The sequence below is a fragment of the Arachis stenosperma genome, chromosome 3, assembly GCF_014773155.1.
Source record: "Arachis stenosperma cultivar V10309 chromosome 3, arast.V10309.gnm1.PFL2, whole genome shotgun sequence".
In the NCBI taxonomy this organism is placed as follows: Eukaryota; Viridiplantae; Streptophyta; class Magnoliopsida; order Fabales; family Fabaceae; genus Arachis; species Arachis stenosperma.
The window spans coordinates 156,548,156-156,561,830 of NC_080379.1; the positions used below are offsets into that span (position 1 = coordinate 156,548,156).

Genomic DNA, 13,675 nt, shown 5'->3' on the forward strand with positions numbered 1-13,675 from the left:
AAGCACAAATGCTCGGGAATCTTTATAGAGAGTAGGCCAGTAGAAGCCACTCTGGAGGACTCTTGTGGCTGTTCGTTCACTTCCAAAATGTCCTCCATACTGTGATCCATGGCAATGCCAGAGGATCTTCTGCGCTTCTTCTTTAGGCACACATCTACGGATTACTCCGTCTGCACATCTCTTAAAGAGATATGGTTCATCCCAAAGATAGTATTTTGCATCTGTGATTAATTTCTTTGATTGCACCTTACTGTACTCTTTGGGTATGAATCTCACTGCCTTGTAGTTTGCAATGTCTGCAAACCATGGCACTTCCTGGACGGCTAGTAATTGCTCATCCGGAAAGGTTTCAGAAATTTCAGTGAGAGGGAGGGACGCCCCTCCCACTGGTTCTATTCGGGATAGGTGATCTGCTACTTGATTTTCTGTCCCTTTTCTGTCTCTTATTTCTATATCAAACTCTTGCAGAAGCAGCACCCATCTGATGAGTCTGGGTTTTGAATCCTGCTTTGTGAGTAAATATTTAAGAGCAGCATGATCAGTGTACACAATCACTTTTGATCCTACTAAGTAGGATCTGAATTTGTCAATGGCGTAAACCACTGCAAGTAGCTCTTTTTCTGTGGTTGTGTAATTCTTCTGTGCATCATTTAGCACACGGCTGGCATAGTAAATGACATGCAGAAGCTTGTCATGCCTTTGCCCCAACACTGCACCAATGGCATGGTCACTGGCATCACACATTAGTTCAAATGGTAATGTCCAGTCTGGTGCAGAGATGATTGGTGCTGTAACCAATTTAGCTTTCAGAGTTTCAAATACTTGCAGACACTCCTCATCAAAGATAAATGGCATGTCTGCAGCTAGCAGGTTGCTCAGAGGTTTGGCGATTTTTGAAAAATCCTTTATAAACCTCCTGTAGAACCCTGCATGTCCCAGAAAGCTTCTGATTGCCTTAACATTAGCAGGTGGTGGTAATTTTTCAATTACTTCTACCTTAGCTTGGTCCACCTCTATCCCCTTGTTCGAAATTTTGTGCCCAAGGACAATTCCTTCAGTCACCATAAAGTGACATTTTTCCCAGTTTAAAACCAGGTTAGTCTCTTGGCATCTTTTCAGAACAAGTGCTAAATGGTTAAGGCAGGAGCTGAATGAGTCTCCAAATACTGAAAAGTCATCCATGAAGACTTCCAGAAATTTTTCCACCATGTCAGAGAAAATTGAGAGCATGCACCTCTGAAAAGTTGCAGGTGCATTGCACAGGCCAAATGGCATCCTTCTGTATGCAAATACTCCAGATGGACATGTAAAGGCCGTTTTCTCCTGATCCTGGGGATCTACTGCAATTTGATTATAACCTGAATATCCATCCAGGAAGCAGTAGTATTCATGACCTGCTAATCTTTCTAACATCTGGTCTATGAATGGTAAAGGAAAATGATCCTTTCTGGTGGCTGTATTGAGTCTTCTGTAATCAATGCACATACGCCACCCTGTAACTGTCCTTGTAGGAACCAGTTCATTTTTTTCATTATGAACCACTGTCATGCCACCCTTCTTAGGGACAACTTGAACAGGGCTCACCCAGGGGCTGTCAGAAATAGGATAAATAATCCCAGCCTCTAGTAATTTAGTGACCTCTTTTTGCACCACTTCTTTCATAGCTGGGTTCAGCCGCCTTTGTGGTTGAACCACTGGCTTGGCGTCATCCTCCAACAAGATCTTGTGCATGCATCTGGCTGGGCTAATGCCCTTAAGATCACTAATGGACCATCCAAGAGCTGTCTTGTGCGTCCTTAGCACTTGAATTAGTGCTTCCTCTTCCTGTGGCTCTAAGGTAGAGCTTATAATTACAGGAAAGGTTTCACCTTCTCCCAGAAATGCATATTTCAAGGATGGTGGCAATGGTTTGAGCTCGGGTTTTGGAGGTTTCTCCTCTTCTTGAGGGATTTTCAGAGGTTCTATTATCTTCTCTGATTCCTCCAAATCAGGCTGAACATCTTTAAAGATGTCCTCTAGCTCTGATTCGAGACTCTCAGCCATATTGACCTCTCTTACTAGAGAATCAATAAGATCAACACTCATGCAGTCATTTGGGGTGTCTGGATGTTGCATGGCTTTAACAACATTCAACTTGAACTCCTCCTCATTGACTCTCAAGGTTACTTCCCCTTTTTGGACATCAATGAGGGTTCGGCCAGTTGCTAGGAAAGGTCTTCCTAGAATGAGAGTTGCACTCTTGTGCTCCTCCATTTCCAGCACCACAAAGTCAGTAGGAAAGGCAAATGGCCCAACCTTGACAATCATGTCTTCAATCACGCCTGATGGGTATTTAATGGAGCCATCAGCAAGTTGAAGACATATCCTGGTTGGTTTAATTTCTTCAGCTAAACCAAGCTTTCTGATAGTAGATGCAGGTATTAGGTTGATACTTGCCCCAAGATCACATAAAGCTTGCTTGGTACAAACACCTTCTAATGTGCATGGTATCATAAAGCTCCCAGGATCTTTAAGCTTCTCAGGTAAGCTTTTCAGAATGACTGCACTGCATTCTTCAGTGAGGTAAACTTTTTCAGTTTCCCTCCAATCCTTCTTATGACTTAAGATCTCTTTCATGAACTTAGCATAAGAGGGTATTTGCTCAAGTGCTTCTGCAAACGGAATCTTTATTTCAAGAGTCCTGAGATAGTCTGCAAAGCGGGCAAATTGCTTATCCTGTTCCGCTTGGCGGAGTTTTTGAGGATAAGGCATTTTGGCTTTGTATTCCTCAACCTTAGTTGCTGCAGGTTTATTACCTATAGAAGTGGGTTGGGAAGCCTTGTTATCAGCACTTGTATGTGACTGATTCCCTACTGGCATTTGAATGCCAGAGGTAGGAGCTGGAGTGGCGTTAGACGCCACTTCCTTGTTTGTTACTGGCGTTTGAACGCCAGAACCATGCTCCTTTTGGGCGTTCAACGCCAGATTCAAGCTTGTTTCTGGCGTTGAACGCCAGGAATCAGCATGGTCTGGGCGTTCAGCGCCAGCTTTATCCCTTTCTGGGCTCTGCTTGTCCTCAGAGGGATTTTGATTAGCTATTCGTTCATTTCCTTGCTTCTTGCTGCTTTGAAGTGAGGTATTTAATGTTTTCCCACTTCTTAACTGAACTGCTTGGCATTCTTCTGCTATTTGTTTTGACAGTTGTTTTTCTGTTTGCTTTAATTGCACTTCCATGTTCCTGTTTGCCATTCTTGTTTCCTGTAATATTTCCTTGAATTCGGCTAGCTGCTGAGTTAGAAAGTCTAATTGCTGATTAAATTCATTAGCCTGATCCACCGGACTGAGTTCTGCAGTTACTGTTTTAGCTTCTCCTTTCATGGAAGATTCACTGCTTAGATACAGATGCTGATTTCTGGCAACTGTATCAATAAGCTCTTGAGCTTCTTCAATTGTTTTTCTCATGTGTATAGATCCACCAGCTGAGTGGTCTAGAGAAATCTGAGCTTTTTCTGTAAGCCCATAGTAGAAGATGTCTAATTGCACCCATTCTGAAAACATTTCAGAGGGGCATTTTCTTAGCATCTCTCTGTATCTCTCCCAAGCATCATAAAGGGATTCATTATCTCCTTGTTTGAAGCCTTGGATGTTTAGCCTTAGCTGTGTCATCCGTTTGGGAGGGAAATAGTGATTCAGGAATTTTTCTGCCAGCTGTTTCCATGTTTTTATGCTGTTCTTAGGCTGGTTATTTAACCACCTTTTAGCTTGATCTTTTACAGCAAATGGAAACAGTAGTAATCTGTAGACATCCTGATCCACTTCCTTATCATGTACTGTATCAGCAATTTGCAGAAATTGTGCCAGAAATTCTGTAGGTTCTTCATGTGGAAGACCCGAATACTGGCAGTTTTGCTGCACCATGATAATGAGCTGAGGATTCAGCTCAAAGCTACTAACTCCAATGGAGGGTATACAAATACTACTCCCATATGAAGCAGTAGTGGGGTTAGCATATGACCCCAGAGTCCTCTTGGACTGTTCATTCCCACTTGCTTCCATACTAGATCACAAGGGATAATTTATATGTTGATAATTATTTATTTTATAGTTGTGGAATAAATAAAATAAATAAAAAAGAAGGAGTATATAAAAATATTTTGAAAATATTTTATGAAAAAAAAAATTTTTTTTTTTAAAATAAAATAAAAATGAAATAAATAAAAGAAAGCGAAAATATTTTGAAATTGAAAATTGAATTTTTATATAAAATTTTCGAAAACGTAGTTCAAAATTAGTTAGAAAATAATTTTTTTTTTGAATTTTGAATTTTATGATGAAAGAGAAAAAAACACACAAAGGACACAAGACTTAAAATTTTTAGAAAATCAAAGTAAATTTTCGAAAATTATATTAAAATTAACAAGAAAACACCAAACTTAAAGTTTGGCACAGATTAAACCAAGAAAAATTATTTTTGAAAAAGATTTTCAAAAGAACTGGTGCCCAATTGCCAAGAACATAAGCCAACACTATAACCAACTGAATTAAAAATGTAATGTATTTTAAAGATGTATTATTTTTATGGATAAACTAAATTTTTGAAAACTAATGTTTTGAAAAAGCACAAGAAAAACAAGAAAAGACACAGAACAAGAAAAACTCAAGATCAAACAAGAAAAATAAGCAAGAACAACTTGAAGATCAATGAAGAACAAAGAACACAAGTCGAAAATTTTAAAAGAAAATATGAGATATGCAATTGACACCAAACTTAGAACAAGACACTAAACTCACGAAAATTTAACAATTAATTAAGAAAAATAATATTTTTGAAAAGAAATTTTTTTGAAAATAAACTATCCTATCAAGATTTAATGACTCTATAACAATAAAAAAAATAAAAATAAAAATAAATTATTCCTAATCTAAGAAATAAAATAAGCCTTCAATTGTCCAAACTCAATAATCCCCGGCAACGGCGCCAAAAACTTGGTGGACGAAATTGTATCTCTTTATAGAATATGATAATAGAATATGGTCCAAGATCAACTTCGTTCAACTGACCAGCAAGTGTACTGGGTCGTCCAAGTAATACCTTACGTGAGTAAGGGTCGAATCCACAGAGATTATTGGTTTGAAGCAATCAATGTTATTTTATTAATCTTAGTCAGGATGTGAAAGAAAATTGTTTGGATTACTTGAACAATAGAGTTACTTGTTTATAAAGGATTATGGAATATATTGGAATAATAAAGAATACTAGCGTTACTTGTTATGCAGTAATGGAGAATATGTTGGAGTTTTGGAGATGCTTTGTCCTCTGACTTCAACTCTTCCTTGAAATCCTCTTCTCACACGCAGGTTCCTTCCATGGCAAGCTCTTTGTAGGGTGTCACCGTTGTCAGTGGCTACTTCCCATCCTCGCAGTGAAACTATGCTCACGCACTCTGTCACAGTACGGCTAATCACCGGTTGGTTCCCGCTCCTACTGGAATAGAATCCCTCTTTTGCGTCTGTCACTAACGCCCAGCAGGTTAAAGTTTGAAGCACGTCACAGTCATTCAATCCCGGAATCCTACTCAGAATACCACAGACAAGGTTTAGACTTTCCGGATTCTCATGAATGCTGCCATCAATCTGGCTTATACCACGAAGATTCTGTTGGGGAATCTAAGAGATATTCATTCAATCTGATGTAGAACGGAGGTGGTTGTCAGGCACACGTTCATGGGTTGAGGAAGGTGATGAGTGTCACGGATCATCACCTTCTCCACAGTTAGGCGCGAATAAACATCTTAGATAAGAACAAGCGTGTTTGAATGGAAAACAAAGGAATTGTATTAAATCATCGAGACGCTGCAGAGCTCCTCACCCCCAACAATGGAGTTTAGAGACTCATGCCGTCACAAAGTATGTAATTCAGATCTGAAAATGTCATGAGTTACATGATAAGTCTGTAAAAGTTGTTTAAATAGTAAACTAGTGACCTAGGTTTACAGAAAAATGAGTAAACTAAGATAATTGGTGCAGAAATCCACTTCTGGGGCCCACTTGGTGTGTGCTGGGGCTGAGACTAAAGCTTTCCACGTGTAAAGGCCTTTCTTGGCGTCAAACTCCAGGTTTTGACGTGTTTTGGGCGTTCAACTCCGGATCATGACGTTTTTCTGGCGTTTAACTCCAGACAGCAGCATGTACTTGGCGTTCAACGCCAAGTTACGTCGTCTATCCTTGCGCAAAGTATGGACTATTATATATTGCTGGAAAGCCCTGGATGTCTACTTTCCAACGCCGTTGAGAGCGCGTCAATTGGACTCCTGTAGCTCCAGAAAATCCATTTCGAGTGCAGGGAGGTCAGGATCCAACAGCATCAGCAGTCCTTTTTCAGCCTAAGTCAGATTTTTGCTCAACTCCCTCAATTTCAGCCAGAAAATACCTGAAATCACAGAAAAATACACACACTCATAGTAAAGTCCAGAAATATGATTTTTGCCTAAAAACTAATATTATTTAACTAAAAACTAATTAAAACATGCTAAAATCTACATGAAATTACCCCCAAAAAGCGTACAAAATATCCGCTCATCAAGCACCACATGTTTTCTCGGTTCTCATCCTGAGTCGATTCCTACTACTCAGTCACCTTTGTTTACTAACCCCAATGTTGATCTTTTTCCTAGTGATGATTCTACAGGTTCTATTTCAAGTGACCCTCCACAGCCTCCTGTTCCTCTGCCTTCTCCATCTCCCGATGATTCCAGACCGGACGATGATCCTGCTCCTACCGTCATGCCTCATCCTCCCGCTCGTTCTTCTAGGGTAAGGAATCCACCTCCTCATCTTCTTGATTACCATTGCTTTTCTACTATTCTTCATCAACATGAACCTAAGACATTCAGATAAGCCTCCTCAAACCCAAATTGGCAACAAGCAATGCAAGAAGAATTACAGGCACTTGAAAAAGCACACACTTGGGATCTGGTTGATCCTCCTTCTGATTAGGAAGTTGTGGACAGTAGATGGGTATACAAGATCAAGACTCGCTCTGATGGCTCTATTGACCGTTATAAGGCCCGCTTGGTTGCTCAAGGTTGTACGCAAGAGTATGGTATTGATTATGAAGAGAATTTTGCCCCTGTCGCTCGCCTTACGTCTGTTCGAGCTCTTCTTGCCATTGCCACGGTTAAAAAATGGTCTCTCAGTTAGATGGATGTGAAGAATGCATTTTTTAATGGGGATTTGAAAAAGACAGTCTATATGAAACCACCTCCGGGATATCCTTGTCCTTCTGATAAGGTTTGTCTCCTTCGCAAGGCACTTTATGGACTTAAGCAAGCTCCTCGTGAATGGTTTGACAAGTTCAGCACTACAATATGCAGTCTTGGTTTTACTTCTAGCCCTCATGAGAATGCGCTCTTCATTCGTAAAAGCAAACGTGGAGTTGTTCTTCTACTTTTGTATGTTGATGACATGATAATCACTGGGGATGATGTTGATGGTATCTCTGCTCTCAAGGCCTCACTTCACCGTATCTTTGAGATGAAAGATCTTGGTTCTCTCAGCTATTTTCTTGGTCTCGAGGTCATCTCCACCGATGATGGCATCTATCTCTCTCAGGCTAAGTATGCTTCAGATCTTCTTGCTCGTGCTGGGATTACCGATAGTCGCACTGAGTCTATTCCTCTTGAGCCTAATGTTCGATTTACCCCTATGGATGGCACTCTTTTGGATAATCCGACTCTCTATCGACAATTAGTTGGCGGTCTGGTCTACTTGACTGTCACCCGACCAGACATCGCCTATCCGGTTCATGTACTTAGCCAGTTCTTGTCCGCTCCTCGTACTACTCACTATGCGGCAGTTCTACGCATTCCTCACTACATCAAAGGCACTCTCTTTCATGGTCTTTATTTTTCTGCCCATTCCTCTTTGTCTCTTCAAGCTTACTCCGATGCTGATTGGGCTGGTGATCCCACTGATCGTCGTTCTACTACTGGTTACTGTTTGTTTCTTGGTGACGCTCTCATTTCTTAGCGTGCTAAGAAGCAAACGTTCACTGCTCGCTCAAGCACAGAAGCTGAGTACCGTGCCCTCGCTGACACCACTGCTGAAGTTGTCTCGGTTCGTTGGCTTCTCGAAGATTTGGGTGCTCCTCAGTCATCCCCTACTGATGTTTTTTGTGATAACCGCAGTGCTATTCAGATCGCCCATAATGATGTCTTTCATGAACGCACCAAACACATTGAGCTTGATTGTCACTTTGTTCGGCAACGTATCCTTATTGATGCTATTCGTCTCATTGCTGTTGGAACACTAGATCAGACTGCTGATATTTTCACGAAAGCTCATCACCCGACTCGTTTCCGGACTTTGTTATCCAAACTCAAGTTGGTATCCTTAGCTCCCACTTGAGTTTGAGGTGGGATGTTAGAGGATCATTAGCATCAATTAGGATCAATTAGTATCGTCTGTATTTATGTAGTATATCTGTATATTAATTATAGGATTCTATGCCTTTATTACTCTGATTCATTTAGCACCTATAAATACCTCTTGTATACTATACCTTGGGTCATAAGCTGAATAATACACAACACACTTTTCTCAGATATCTCTCTTGTTTCTAACAAAAACCATAATTGTCATTTTTTCTTCGCGTTTCTCCTCCTCCCGCTCGTCTTCCTTCTTCTTCTCTTTTTTCTTTGTGTTTCTCCTCCTTTTTCATCATCGTGTTTCTCCTTCTTCTTCTTTTGATTTTGCAGCATTATGCATTTTTTTATTCTTTATTTGTTTTTCCTAAAAAAAAAATATGAGAATATGAAATAAGAAGATAAAGAACAGCAAAAAATGAGGAGGAGGAGAAAGATGAATAATTCTAAATTATGCAAAACTTATCGGAATAAAAATACATCCAAATATTTTTGTTTTACACCTAAATATATTCGTTTTACACCCAAATTTGCTGCAAATACAGAAATGAGTTATGTTACGTTTACACTAAAATCAACCACCAAAGTCAGTCACCAGTATAAAATACATACTAAAATACAAATAATCTATTGAAAATAAATTAAAGCACACATATATTTATACACAAATACATTGGTGGCTAATTTTAGTGGCTGATTTTAGTGTACAGAAAATATTTTTCTGTAATGCTATATTTTTTTTCTTCTTTTTCTTTTCCTTATTTTTTCTTTATTTTGGTTAAATGAATGTAAGTTTATCCTCTTTTAAGTAATTTTGCAGCATTACGTGTTTCTTCTTCTTCTTCTTCTTTTTTATTTTTTTTTGTTTTTATTCTTGTTAAGAGAGTAAAACAAGAAAAAATTTGAGAAGGTAAAACAAAAGATAAAAGATGAATAAGAAAAAGAGAAGAAGAAGATGGTGATGATGATGAAAAAAAAAAGAAGCAGCGGAAGATGATGAGGAGGAAGAGGAAGAGTTCTTAATGATGTAGAATTTATCAGAATAAAAACACACCCAAATATCTTCATTTTACACCCAAATTTTCTGCAAATACAGAAATGAGTTATGCTCCGTGTACACTAAAATCAGCCACCAAAATTAACTACCAGTATAAAATATATACTGAAATATAAATATACATTAAAAATAAATTAAAGCACACATGTATTTATATACAAATACATTGGTGGCTGATTTTAGTGTACAAATAACATTTTTGTACATAAAAATATTTTCTCTAATGCTGCGTTTTTTCTTCTTCTTCTTTTTCTTATTTCTTTCTTTCTTTTAGTTAAATGAATGTAAGTTCATCCTCTTTCAAGTAATTTTGCAGCATTATATGTTTCTTCTTCTTCTTTGTTTGATTTTTTTGTTTTTATTCTTATTAAGAGAGTAAAATAAGAAGAAATTTGAGAAGGTAAAACAAAAATGAAAAGATAAATAAAGAAAAAAGAAAAAGAAGATAGTGATGATGATAAAAAAAAGAAGCAGAAGATGAGGAGGAAGCAGGAAGAGGAAGAAGTTTAAATTATGCAGAACTTATCAGAATAAAATTACACCTAAAATTCTTATAAATAAACCTAAATATCTTTATCTTACACCCAAATATCTTCGCGTTACACCCAAATTTGCTACAAATACAGAAAAATATTTCCTCTAATGTTACATTTTTTCTTCTGAATTGAACCACATCTCAACCACTTGATTGGATTCAAAACAATAAAAAAAATTTTGATTTCCCTACTTCAAATCTAGCTGAGGGATTTGTCTTCTCGGTCGGAGATATTTTCAATTTCCATTTTCCCTCTCTGCTACATGTAATCAATTGATTCTTAATTTCGTTTTTCTTTTTATTTGTACTCCGAACTCTTGTAGAAAAACCTACAGCCTTCGCATAATCCTTGTAGAATTTTGCAGTATCTTCAAGGGTGTTAAAAGTCATCTCAACCTTGGATACAAACTGCTCATCAACACCACAGATATGTTGCAAAATACATCCAAAATACACAATATTAAAACAAGCATATATAAACTATAGAATACAAATACAACTATAAAACCATCATAAAAAATATCAAAAATTAGAGTCATGAATCATCAATAAACAGAAACTAAAACAATAAGACAATTCACCCTCAGTGAGATGAAAAGTTATAAACTATAAATACACCCAAAATTTCCTGAAATACACCCAAATATTCTTGATTTATATCCCTGATATAAAATGCAAAAAATTCATCAGAACTAGTACATTAGATTCAATTTAAACAAGGAATAATAAACAGCAAATTTTACAGATAATGTTCCCACATTATTTAGCTACACAATCATAAACTACTAATTGGATTCAAATTCAGATTCAATTATTAACTGGAATTAAACCACACCTCAGAAATTTCATTTGATTTAAACTCAACATCTATTTCGCTCTGGTTCAGCTGATAATCTGAAGTTGAATCATCCATTATTTTCAAAACAATTTCAAAGCTTAATTTTAGAAACAATAGAAAACGAGAAAAACGAAGAAAGAGAACAGAGAGAAAAACTTACGTAAACGGAGAAGGAGAAGGGAGAGAGAAACGTATGAAAGAGATCGAAGAAAGAAGACAAGAAAACGTAGAAGGAATTTAAAAAAGGAAACAAAATCTTTTCGAAAAAGAAAGTTATATATTCGCGCGTTAATTGATTGAAAAATCTGTTAAGGAGGCGCGTGAAACATACGTGCCATAAGAGACGCGTCTTAGATATTAAGAATTTTTAAGACTTGTATGACTTATATATTGAAAAGGTTTGTATGTGGATTAATTCTAAAAAAATAATATGTTAATTTAAATTTGAAAAAAGATTAAATACAATATTTGTTGTGTTATTCAGAGTACAATCTTAAAGATTTTAATTTTTTTACTTTGAATACAAAATATAACAATATAAGCTAATATTTTTCATTTTTGTTTAATTTTTTATATTTCTTTCATCGATTTAAGAATTATTACCTATGGTACTTTTTTGTTATCCTTTTTTAGCAACAATATTGATATTCTTTTTAATTTATCTTTTTTATACTCATCTTTAATCGAATTCATTCTTTTCTTCTTAATAAAAACTGCATAAAAATTACAATTAAAATTGAATCAATAAATTTTAATACAAAATGCTAAAACAGAATAATTCATTATAGAAAGCAATTCAATTTAAAAATGTCAAATAAAAGATATATTAATAATACTAAAGAGATAAAAAAATTATTTAATATTTATTAATTATAATTATTATAATATTAATAAATATTAAATAAAAAATTATGATTATTTTTAACTATTTTTTTGTTATCAAATATTTTTGTAATTGAAATGGGAATATAGTATGAACAAATATAATTTACATGTCAGTGTAGTTTAATAATCATTAGAATTTTTATATATTGCTTGGTTAGATGTTCATAAACCATAATCTATGGGATTTATGGGGCAATTTACGTTTTTAAATTGTTTCAACCCCAAATTTACGCAAATGCATTGTTTCAAAAATGGTTACGCAATTACGTTGTTTCACTATATTATATAAACCGCTACTGGCAGTAGCGGTTTATAGATGCACAGAAACCGCTAGAGCCAGCAGCGGATTCTGCTCAAAAAATGCATCATAGAAACCGCGGCAGCCCATCGCGGTTTATGGTTTATAAAAATTGGTCATAAACCGCTGCTGCCAGCAGCGGTTTATGTGCGTGGGGATGTGTGCGTAAACCGCTAGAGACTATAGTGGTTTACGTTAAGTATGCATCACTATATAAACCGCTGAGCCATACACGTGTGTGGTCCATTGTACCTCCTAACTTCCCATGTGCTCTTCCTTTTTCGCATGACTATCCGGATCAACCACGTGCATCCGTTACCGAACTCCTTGCATCTCCCTTGGTATTTTAGACTGTCTGACTCCATAACCCTGTACTCAACTCCACGCCGAATGCTGTAATCTTTCACGCTCAGCACAGCTTCCTCCTTACTCTGGAACGATTGGCCAATCTGAAATTCAGTCAAACCTGTCCCATCATGCATACCTTGTCCATCGAATGTTGCCTCAACATTCTGGTGTCGACCGATGGCTTCCAAGTTCAAAGACGACAGGTGCGGAGGGTACTCTTGTGTTGCAGAACCAGAACCTCCATGGGCTGCACCTATTGGTATATCATCTTCACTGTCCCCACCAATATCGAGCGGCTCCTCATCGGAATCATCATCACAAAGCGTATTCTCAACTCGATCCGGTCCAACCTCAAACTCAACCTCAGCACGTTCTGCCTCGGGAGGTAGAACTACCGCTGCTACCACAGGCAGTGATGTCGATGCACCGCCCCGTGTGGTCGACTAAGGACCCGGTGCTGATGCCCCAGAGCTATCCACACGATCTTCCAACTTCGCAAACATCTCAGGTATCCTCACCTCCGGAAAACTACGCCTGCAGTGAAACAAGACCTGCAGGTCTACATCCGACCCAATCACAAAGGTCTCAAACCGCACGCCGGTTGACACAACAGTAATGAAAATCTTGTAAAACAACTTTTTAACCTGCTTCGTACCACAGGTACCGAGCTTCTGTAGTATGTTGAGCTTAATCTCTGCCAATGTACTTGAAGATCGAATAAAAATACTAACTGGTTCTCTATCTGTGAATTTCACACCGTGGCGTTTGCTCTTTTGAATTTTTCCAGAGCAATGGACCAGAGCCACAAAATTATCCTCCCCATCCATTTGTGAATAACACTCTACTATAACAATGCATTTGGCCCCTCCATGGTTTATATAGGGAACCAAATGACACAGAATACACGTAAACCGCTATGGCCACCAGCGGTTTACGCACGCATTTCAACAAACATAAACCGCTGCTGGCAGCAGCGGTTTATGAAGAACCAAAAATCAACAGAATCCGCTGCTGGCTCTAGCGGTTTCTGTGCATCTATAAACCGCTACTGCCAGTAGCGGTTTATATAATATAGTGAAACAACGTAATTGCGTAACCATTTTTGAAACAATGCATTTGCGTAAATTTGAGGTTGAAACAATTTAAAAACGTAAATTGCCCGGATTTATGTGATGATTAAAATTTCAATTTCAAAACACACACTATAGTCTTATTATCAATTAGTCTAAGTAATTTACCATTATTGGTTGAAGATACTAAGTTGTTTCTTGGAATTCTAAATATGAAGGAAGAATATAATTACATGAGTAAT

The 13,675-nt window shown here is 37.4% G+C and overlaps 1 protein-coding gene across 1 annotated transcript; it reads right to left on the bottom strand.

The window, feature by feature from the left end:
• Positions 1–12,224: 12,224 nt before the first annotated feature.
• On the bottom strand, positions 12,225–13,190 carry LOC130966996 (uncharacterized). The gene is made up of 2 exons (XM_057891819.1): positions 12,815–13,190; positions 12,225–12,760 (listed from the first exon to the last, which is right to left on the bottom strand). Exons 1-2 carry the CDS (start codon positions 13,188–13,190, stop codon positions 12,225–12,227), a joined length of 912 nt encoding a protein of 303 aa, XP_057747802.1.
• Between the last annotated feature and the right edge of the window lie 485 nt (positions 13,191–13,675).

Excerpts from the sequence above, each read along its gene's own strand:
- LOC130966996 (XM_057891819.1), bottom strand. The coding sequence starts at position 13,190 with ATGGATGGGGAGGATAATTTTGTGGCTCTGGTCCATTGCTCTGGAAAA. Across the intron at positions 12,761-12,814 it reads CTCTGGGGCATCAGCACCGG|CGGTAGTTCTACCTCCCGAG; the intron begins GTCCTTAGTCGA and ends CTGTGGTAGCAG.